General features: G+C 43.7%; 1 protein-coding gene across 1 annotated transcript; it reads left to right on the forward strand.

Moving 5' to 3' along the window:
- The first annotated feature begins 144 nt into the window (after positions 1-144).
- On the forward strand, positions 145-4,879 carry LOC143782711 (uncharacterized). Its single transcript, XM_077270487.1, has 5 exons — positions 145-441; positions 523-591; positions 787-979; positions 1,140-1,296; positions 1,417-4,879. The coding sequence occupies exons 1-5, from the start codon at positions 370-372 to the stop codon at positions 2,639-2,641; spliced, it is 1,716 nt and encodes a 571-aa protein (XP_077126602.1). The 5' UTR covers positions 145-369; the 3' UTR covers positions 2,642-4,879.
- Positions 4,880-10,429: the final 5,550 nt, after the last annotated feature.

A 10,429-nucleotide genomic window follows, 5' to 3' on the forward strand; every position in this document is an offset into this window, starting at 1 on the left:
TTTTTTTGGACAAAAAAATGCATTGGAGTCAATGGAGACGCATGCGTTTTTTTTTACATGCGTTTGCATGCGTTTGCATGCGTTTTTTTGACGCATGCCTTTTTTTTTGGCACCACTGAATTAACTGTAGATAAAGATGTCTAGACACTGATAAGACTCTCCCATAGCAGCAAGGTTATAAAGGGAAGGTGGGGGGAAGTTTCTGGTCACTTCTCATCAGACTCCAAAGAAGACAGCACCCTGCCCGGACGCATTCTTGGACAAGACACAGAGCAATGTGAGTATATCCTAGCCAATGCATTCATTTTCAATTTTTTGGATCTACATCTCCTAATTTCTTCTATTTTTTTTCTTTCAACACGCATCAGAATGTCTTCTCCGGTTTCCTCGTCTGATGAGGAGTTCCAGCCACGTCAATCAGAAGTGGATCACGTGAGCGAGGTATGTTTTTTGTACGTCAGCTTGGTAAGTATTGACTGTCACATCGACACATGAGGCAATTTTTTTTTTTTAATTTTATAGAGCACTTCAACAGAGGGACAGAGAGGTACTGAGCAGCGGAGTCAAGGTCCAGGTGGAAGACGGCAGCGGGTATGTATACCAGGCAGACTGTCCTTATTGTAATATTCTTTTAACTTCCTTTCTGTACCCTTGTTTTTCTATACATATTTCTTATATCATCCTTTTCTGAAAGTTGTCTTTCATATTCCTGCCCTTTCTCATCTTCGTGTCTTATTTTTTACAAATGTGGTTGAGCAAACTTAAATGATTTTGTTTTAATTTTAGGTTTCACAACGGGACGACGACCGGATTGATAATGACCTGCTGATCAGTCTGGTCCAGGAGCGAGTCCCGTTGTGGGACAGCCGGGATAAACAGCACGCCGTCAATAGTGTTCTCCGTCGTTTGTGGAGTGAGGTGGCCCAAGCGTTGTGGGATGGCTGGGAGAATTCCACGCCACGGGTCCGTAATGCATTTGGTAAGTATTGCACGGTAGTGTGAAGCAACAGACCTTGGCCATGCTCTCTTGACTGTGTGTGATGAAAGAAACTTTTCGTAGTTTCTGTCATCACACACAGTCACAAGAGCACGGCCAAAAGTTCTTATTCTGACCATTATATTTTATTGTTATTTCACAGTGGAAAAAGTAAGGACACGTTGGCGTTCCATGAAGGACCGCTTCAACTGTGACCTACGTGCAGAGAAGAGTGCAGCTAGTGGTTCCGGAGCAAGGCACCGGCTCTACAAATACCACCGTGTGTTGGCCTTCCTGAGACCGGTCCTTCTCATGAGAACGTAAGTATTTCTCACATGCCTCCGGTTGTATTGCATTGACATAATCTGTCACTTTTAATTCCACAGGATGTACCGTCTTGTTGTAGTTTGGTATTAATTTTCTGTTTTGTTTTTTCACAGCACACACTGCACGACTGTCGCCACAGGTGCTGGAGCGGTCCTTCAGCCGGAAGCCACGGACCCGTCCCAGCCATCCAGCAGCGCAGCACCAGGTGGGTCTTCCACACTCACTGGAGACCAGGGGGCTGGCCCATCAGGTCTTCCCCTTTCGCAGTCCTCTTTCGCTGCACCCATTTTGGCGGGCTCATCCCGGCAGCGACAGAGGGCTTCGGATAGGTCCCTCATGCCCGAGTTTTTACACTTGAGCTCGGTTTTACATGATGCTATCAAGGCTTTAGGTGACAGAATGGATGCGAACCATAATCTCTTAAATTGCCGCATCCAGGATGTCGCCAAAAGCGTTGATCAATTGAAAGCCGACCTCAATAAGCCAGCTCAGCATTTTTTCAATCAAATCCTAGAGGGCATGTCGGAACACCTTAGCCCTGATCTCCAGCTGAGTGTGATGCAGGCCTGCAATGTTGCTTTTGTGCAGGCTATGCAGCAGAGTCAGAGTCGTAATGTGGCGGCCTATCCAACTGTGCCGTCACTGTCACAAGTAAACACTATTCCTACCTCTGCTGCATACCACTGCACGGCCACCTCTATTCCCTCTACAGGTGTACTCCACTACAGCGCCAACACGATGACGAGTGCTGTTGGACATCCCACCGCCACCACCGTGACGACCGCTGCTCCGGCTTGGACCTCCTCCGCTGACACCACGAGGACGCAGGACCCTGGCATGGCTTATCGGGCCGGCACCCTCCCGATGCAGCAGGACCCATCCATGCAATATCGGACCGGCCCACCCCAGATGCAGCAGGACCGAGGCCTGGCATACCGGACCGGACCCACCCCGATGCAGCAGGACCGAGGCGTTGCATACCGGACCGGACCCACCCCGATGCAGCAGGACCGAGGCGTTGCATACCGGACCGGACCCACCCCGATGCAGCAGGACCGAGGCGTTGCTTTCCTGGCAGGACACCCCCCGATGCAGCAGGACCCATCCATGGCGTATCGCACCGGGCCCCCCATGATGCAGCACGACCAAGCCATACCTTTCCAGGCAGGACCCACCCTGATGCAGCAGGACACATCCATGGCTTTATGTTCCCCCCCACCAGCAATGCAGCAGGACACTGTTATGGGATTTGTTTCCCCCCCCCCCCAACGAGGCACCAGGATCCTGGAAGGGTTTTTGTTTCCCCACCCCCAACGAGGCACCAGGACCCAGGCGTGAGTTTATCTTTCCCCCCATTGGACTCAGACATTGCCGAGCGCTCCACAATGGAGACTGACTGTGTGGAGCCGGGTCCTGACGTGTCTCCCGCCCACACTGTACAACATAGCCCAAGAAGACTTCCCCCAACCCGGAAAACCCAACGTAAAACTGGCAAAACGCATAAAAAACAAAAAACTTTGATTATTCCTCCCCCATCACCTACCGATGTGTCTCAACATTCCAGTGTGTCTCAAGCCCCTCATGTTTTAAGCCCCATCCCCGAACTTCCAGACCCTTCAAGTTTTGCTGCCCATTCTCCTGCCACCTCTGCCTCCTCCATGGTGAGCCAGGCTTCAGTTCTGAATACCCCCCAGTTACGTTACTCAACCCCAAGCCGGCGTGGTTCAACCCGGCGCGGTACCAAAAAATAAATTTGTTTTCTTTTTCCTCAATAAAAAAAAAGTTTATTTGAAAAAATTATGTTTGGTTTATTGTGTCTATCACCTCTCTCAATACACACCAATAAACTTCATCACACACTTATTCTTTTGGCCTACACATATCTCCAGTAGTATAAAATACAAGACAACATCTATATGTGTTTCTTTAGTATACAGATATGAGTTGGCCAAAAAAATAGTATTTATTTCCATACTCTTTTATTTTTGTACCTAGTGTAGTGTCACTGTACAAAGAGAAAATGGTGGAAATCAAGTTCAGAAATTAACTGAAACGGTCATATGTCAAAATATATACCTGACCGATTAAGTTGATTACTGCCTTGTATATTCACCATATTCTATATAGCTCATTATGTGACAATGGTTGTCAAACAGATGGGACAAGTGTTCTCACACTCTACATATCTATGCTCACCAGGCCAGGTGTAAGAAATTGTGAATTCATGATCATGTATATGTTTATCATGAATTTATTATTGCTTACACTTGACTTGATGGATATAGAGACCGTGACAGTCTTGACGCAATGACGTCAACAATATTAGAATTAATAAATAAAAATAATTAAAAATTTTGTACCATTATTATAAGTATGGGGCCCGTGGTTTATATCATTCTTTGAAAACCAAAATAGGGAGTGCAACATAGGTAAATTACGATGAAAAATTTAAAATTTATTACCTCAACAACTATCACCCACTCCTGGTTTTGGATTACAAAATATGATATACATATCTACTGCCCATCTTTGGTCAACCTTTGTTTAGACAGGAAAAAGATATTAGACATGGTGAACACAAAAAAGTTTATTAATTAGAAAAATGTTTATCAGTGTTTAATAATTGGTAAACATAAACATACAACAGGACATTTAAACAACATTGTCCTGCCATGACACACGTCCAATATCGGACACAAAATAGGCCGCAAATTGGTCCCGCATAAGACCAACGGCTGCAGTTGACCGCATCGGGTGATGCTGAAAATCAGGCAATGGGTGTGCAACAGGTTCATCAAGTTCAATGTGGGGTCGCTCCTTAGCCATTATATAATTGTGTAGCACCACACAGGCTTTGACCACCTCGTCCACTGTTTCCACTTTTAGATTGATGGCTGTTGCAAGAATGCGCCATTTAGCAACAAGAATGCCAAAGCTGCACTCTACGGTTCTTCTGGCCCTGGTCAGTCTGTAGTTGAATATTCTTCTAGTGTGGTCCAAGTCCCTACTAGAATAGGGCTTCAGGAGATTTTCACACATTTGGAAGGCCTCATCCCCAACCATAACAAATGGCAGCGGTGGGCCTTGAGTGTTGGGGAGAGGCTGTGGAGGGGGAAAATTAAAATTGTTGCCATACAACCGACGGCCCATATCCGAGCTCTTGAAGGTTTGGGAATCATTGCCACGGCCAAAAGCTCCAATATCCACGGCGATGAAGCGACACTCCGCATCCGCTATTGCCATAAGCACTACCGAAAAATATTTTTTATAATTATAAAACTCAGATCCGGTTCTGGCCGGTTTGACAATGCGGATGTGCTTTCCATCCACCGCCCCTAAACAGTTTGGGAAATCACACACGTTCAAAAATGTAGTTGAAATTTCCCGCCACATGTCCACGGTGGGTACGGGTATAAACTCCTCACGGAGTGCATTCCATAACGCACGACAGGTGTCCACAACAATTCCGGAGAGGGTTGAGATTCCAAGGCGATATTGGAAGTGCAGGGAAGATAAACTCTCTCCTGTGGCAAGAAATCTAGAAGAAAAAGAAACAAAAACAAAAAAAATTAAAAATCGGTTCTAATGGTGTGTTTTAAAAAAAAATAAATAATAAAAAAAAAAAAACATAGAAAACATGTCATAACAACAAAGTTGACGGTCATTGGTTTAGTTTAGGAACGTACCGTAATGTCACTAACAGACGTTCCTCAGGTGGAATCGCTCTACGGAGCCGTGTGTCCTGTCGCCTTATGGATCCTTCAACACGAGCCAGTAAATCCCGGAAAGAATCTTGAGACATTCTGGTATAATCCTGGAATTTCTCCGGGTTGGCATTCAGCTCCGCATAGAGCGTGTGATATGCTCCACGGCTCTCACGCACTTCAATGATGGGGTGCCTCCAAAAACGCCGACGCTGTCTCCTTCTCCATCTTTGGCGGTTTCGGTCTTGCTCCCAAGCAAAAACACAGGCAATGAAAATCTTGAAGCTGAACTCCAGTTTGAAATAAAAGTTATCCATAGAAAGATCCATCGTGACACCGGAAACAGTAGCAAGCTCTGAAAATTTCTGTTCCCCTAGGGTCAATATATTGAGAGACAATCATATACGCCCTCTCTATTCCCATTGGTTGTGTCTGGGGTTTTTTTTATTTTTTTTTATTTTTTTTGGAAAAATGTTAAAAAAACGCAAACGCATGCAAAAACGCATGTAAACGCGTGTAAACGCTGCGTTTTTTGGACACACGCGTTTAACGCATGCGTCAAAAAAACGCAGCGTTTACATGCGTTTACATGCGTTTTTGCACCATGCGTTTTTTTAAAAAAACGCATGCGTTCAAAAACGCAAGTGTGAAACCAGCCTAACAGACTGTTTTAATATGTGGCCTGGAGTTTAAAATTTTTTTTTTTACCATAAAATACTGTATAAATCAAGGGTAGTAGACAGACAAAATGATGGAATGTATGCCTGAAAAGCAAGTATTTGAAGACCACAGATAGAACGGGCATCTGATGGATATAACAGACTGATCAAAATGTGGCCTTGATTTATTTGGGCCCACCAAAATTTTGTCAATAAATAGGCTATGACACGAAAAAAAATTGGAGTACTAAAAATTGTAAAATATTTAGTGCAATTATATGTGATGCGTTTGGCGTACAAATCACAGTGATAAATATGAGAACTGTAGCTAAATATTTTGGGGCCAGCTAAAGATTTTTTGGTCAGCAAAATGGTGTCCAAAAATGTTGTAAGACACTTCAAAAAATACTATAGTACCAAAAAGAAAAGGCCAGAATTTTCTGCGCACTCAAATCTGATGCCAGGGACAAAAAAAAAACATTTTAAATTGTTAGATTTTCACACTCTTGTATTGAAATGACCTGGCTGTAGTCTGCAGTGTGACCAAGCAAATAAATGTAGAGAAAATGGGGCTATGGAATGCTTTGTAATAAAATGATCAGATATAAGGTGCAAAAAAAAAAAAAAAATCCTAGCCACGGATACCTGCAGCTACGTATATATAAAATACACAGCAGCAGACAGTAATGGCGCCTTTTGATGTATGCAGTGAGATCTATATACTCACATACAGTGCCTGCATGCCTGGCACTGATGTGGATATGCGCACAGAGACTCCCCTGCCTACCTAGCACTGCAATCTATGTACCACCGAATTAGCCCTAAAAAGGACTGTTGGTTTATCAGGATTTGTGGATTGAACACTAGTAGACCCAGACTAACTAATAAATGTAAGAATCTGACACTATCACCAGCAGCTCTCCCTACACTAGCTGAGTCTGGAGCAGAATATGGCGTGCAGGGCGGCGCCAGGTCTATTATAGACCTGATGTTGCTGTGCGGCCAGCCAATCACTGTAATATCACAACAAAGATGGCTGCGGTATTACAGTGCATGGCAGACAATCCTTGCATGTACATTGGCGCTCTAAAAAACCTAAAAATTAAAAGGAGACACGAGCTCCCGCCGAATAATCCCGGAAATACACCGAGCACAGTGATACTTGGGCAAGTACCGAGTAGTGGCGAGCACGTTCGCTCATCACTACAGAACAGCTCAAGTTATCAGAGAGTATCTGTGATTGATTGACTAAATGATTAATTACCTGCCTAACTGAGATGATGCAGTGTCTGTATAGTCAATGAAAGCTATGTTGACAGTTTGATCAGAGAAGCACAACACTGGTTATTAAATCCCATATGACTCACATACAGTGAGGAAAATAAGTATTTGACATACTGCCGATTTTGAAAGTTTTCCCACCTACAAAGAATGGAGAGGTATGTAATTTTTATCGTAAGTACACTTCAACTGTGAGATACAGAGTCTTAAAAAAATCCAGAAAATCACACTGTATGATTTTTATATAATTAATTTTCATTTGATTGCATGAAATAAGTACTTGATCCAATAGAAAAACAGATCTTAATATTTGGTACAGAAACCTTTTTTTGCAATTACAAAGGTCAAATGTTTCCTGTAGTTCTTGATCAAGTTTGCACACTGTGCAGCAGGGACTTTGGCCCATTCCTCCATAAAGATCTTTTGTAGATATTTCAGGTTTCTAGGCTTTTGCTAGACAACATTAAGTTTCAGCTCCCACCAAAGATTTTCTATTTTGCTCATGTCTGGAGACTGGCTAGGTCACTCCAGGACCTGGAAATGCTTTTAACGGAACCCCTCATTTGTTGCCCTGGCTGTGTGTTCCAGGTCATTGTCATGCTGGAAGACCCAGCCAGGACTCATTTTCAATTCTCTTACTGAGATAATGAGGTTGCTGGTCAAAATCTTGTGATACATGACCCCATCCACCCTCTATTAAATAAAGTGCAGTCGTCCTGTCCCCTTTACAGAAAAGCACGCCCAAAGTATGGTGTCCTCCCCATGCTTCACGATTGAGATGGTATTCTTGAGGTTGTACTCCTCCTTCTTTCTCAAACACGAGGAATGGAGTTAATACCAAAAGTTCTATTTCAGTCTCATTTCACCACATGACCTTCTCCCATGCTTCCATCCAGATGGTGACTGGCAAACTTCAAACAGGCCTGGACGTGCTTGTGTGAGCTGGGAAACCTGCAGGCTTTTAATCCATGACGGCTTAGTGAGTTACTAATGGTAATGTTTGAGACTGTGGTCCCAGCTCTCTTCAGGTCATTGACCAGGTCCTCCCGTGTAGTTCCCCCCGCCTGAACGGACATGAACTTATTAGCGTGGGAATGTTTCTTAACATTTTCCCACTCTGTCAAGTTTACCTCAGGTTAGGCGGGGCTGACTACCGCTGACATCACTGAGCATGTGTAGACTCACAGTCTGACCTGAGGTGAACTTGATCTCCTGTAAAAAAACAAAAAATAAAAAACTAACAATGTACCCAAACCTGTCCTGTGTTCAGTCAGTCCCATGGCGTAATCCATATCTGGAGGATATATAGTTTACAAACGGGGGCGGTGCTAATGCGACCAGCCCGGCTGTAAACCACTGAGGAATGAATGAGAACCTGCTGGCTTCAGCATAAATGAAGTCAGCGCCACCTCCCAGCCTGACCCAAGGTGAACTCTTGAGCCTGGGAAAGTGACAGTTAATTTTCCCATGCTGCCAAGTTCATCTCTCTTCAGGCTGGGAGGCTACGCTGACATCACTGATGCTGACACCGGCAGCTTCTCATTCATTCCCCAGTAGTTTACAGCTTGGCCGGTCGCATTAGCACCATTCCCGGTTGTAAACTATGTATCCCCCAGATATGGTTTACGGCGTAGTACTGACTGTATGCTGGACAGGTATGGGTATATTGTTGGTTTTTTATTTTTCATTTTTTACAGGAGATCGAGGGCATAGTTTGGATTGGCAGAAGAATAAAGAAGGCAAAACTGTGTGTTCTTTCATTTAATTTAAATACTTATTCTGCATGTGTGTGTGTTTATTTAAGGAGAAGAAATATACACTGTGTTGCAAATTATTATGCAAATAATATTTCCTCATATTTTCTCTAAATTACCTATCTGAATTGCACTCATTGTTATTTTCCAGTCATCTACTATTCTAGTATAATTGCAATGTTTTGGAACAAACTGCCTATGAAAACAGTATCTTTTAAAAAAAAATAAACACTCAAAAATGCATGTTCCAAATTATTATGCACAGCAGAGTTTTCAACCTTTTTTTTTTATTTTGAACAAAAAAATGGTCAATTGTGAAGTTATAAGCATTATCAGCTTATTACAAAATGAAATCAAACAGATTTCAAGGGAAAACTTTATTCTAGGTGATGTTACATTTGCACATAGGAACATAGGACCCCTTGTTCGAAAGAAGCTTCTGAACTCTCTCATCCATTGAATTTGTCAGTTTTTGGATGTTTCTGCTTCAATTGTTTTGCATGTGGACAGAATGCCCTCCCAGAGCTGTTGCTTAGATGTGAACTGCCTCCCGCCATCATAGACACTCCTTTTGATGATGCTCCAGAGGTTCTCAATGGGGGTCAGGTCAGGGGAAGATGGTGGCCACACCATACGTTTGTCCTCTTTTATGCCCATAGCAGCCAGAGATGCAGATGTGTTTTTTGCAGCATAAGATGGTGTATTATCATGCATGAAAATGATCTTGCTGCGGAAAGCACGGTTCTTCCTCTTGAACCATGGCAGGAAGTGTTGTTTTAGAAACGCCACATAGATTATGGAGTTCATCTTTACCCCTTCAGGGATCATAAAGGAGCCGACAATCTCTCTCCCCATGATTCCAGCCCAAAACATTACTCTACCTCCTCCTTGTTGGCACCTTAGCCGTGTTTTCATGGGGTGTCCATCAACCAGCCATCCTCCACTCCATCCATCTGGACCATCGAGCGTTGCACGGCACTCATCGGTGAACAAAACAGTTTGGAAGTCAGTCTTCATGTATCGTTTGGCCCCTGGAGCCGTTTCTGCTTGTGTGCACTGGATAGAGGCAGGATGGATGGCGCACCTCTGAAGGACCCTGCATCTTGTTGTTCTGGGGACGTTGGAGGCACCAACAGCTTCAAAAACTTGTCTGCTGCTATGACAAGGCATTTTTGCAGCTGCTCTTTTAACCTTACGCAATTGCCTGTTGGAAAGAGTCCTCAATTTTTCCTTATCAGCTACATACTTCTTGATTGTGTGATGATCACGATGAAGTGTCTTGGCAATGTTGATTGTAGTCATGCCTTGACCTAAATACTCCACAATTTGTTGCTTCTCAGCAGCCGACACATCATTTTTCTTTCCCATTTTGGCAAAAAATGTAGGCTGCTTAATAATGTGGAACAGCCTTCTTAAGTAGTCTTGCATTTATTTGGACACACCTGCCAAACTAATTTGCACAGGTATCTTCAATTGCTTTCAGTGATATAAAGAGCCCTGACACACATCACTGTCATGTTCTCAATGGCAAGAGAACATAGCATCAGCATATATAGGAACTAGCTCTTGGAAGATGGGAACTGAGCTGACCATGAACTAAACCTAACGCACAACTAGCAGTGGCCGGGTAGCATGCCTACGTTGATTCTAGATGCCCAGCACCAGCCGGAGGACTAAATAATGCTAGCAGAGGAAAATATTAGTCCTAGCTCACCTCTAGAGAAATAC

The sequence above is a fragment of the Ranitomeya variabilis genome, chromosome 6, assembly GCF_051348905.1.
Source record: "Ranitomeya variabilis isolate aRanVar5 chromosome 6, aRanVar5.hap1, whole genome shotgun sequence".
In the NCBI taxonomy this organism is placed as follows: domain Eukaryota; kingdom Metazoa; phylum Chordata; class Amphibia; order Anura; family Dendrobatidae; genus Ranitomeya; species Ranitomeya variabilis.

Coding starts and splice junctions, on each gene's coding strand:
- LOC143782711 (XM_077270487.1), top strand. CDS start 370: ATGTCTTCTCCGGTTTCCTCGTCTGATGAGGAGTTCCAGCCACGTCAA. Junction 592..786: donor CAGGTGGAAGACGGCAGCGG/GTATGTATACCA, acceptor TTTTAATTTTAG/GTTTCACAACGGGACGACGA. Junction 1,297..1,416: donor CCGGTCCTTCTCATGAGAAC/GTAAGTATTTCT, acceptor GTTTTTTCACAG/CACACACTGCACGACTGTCG.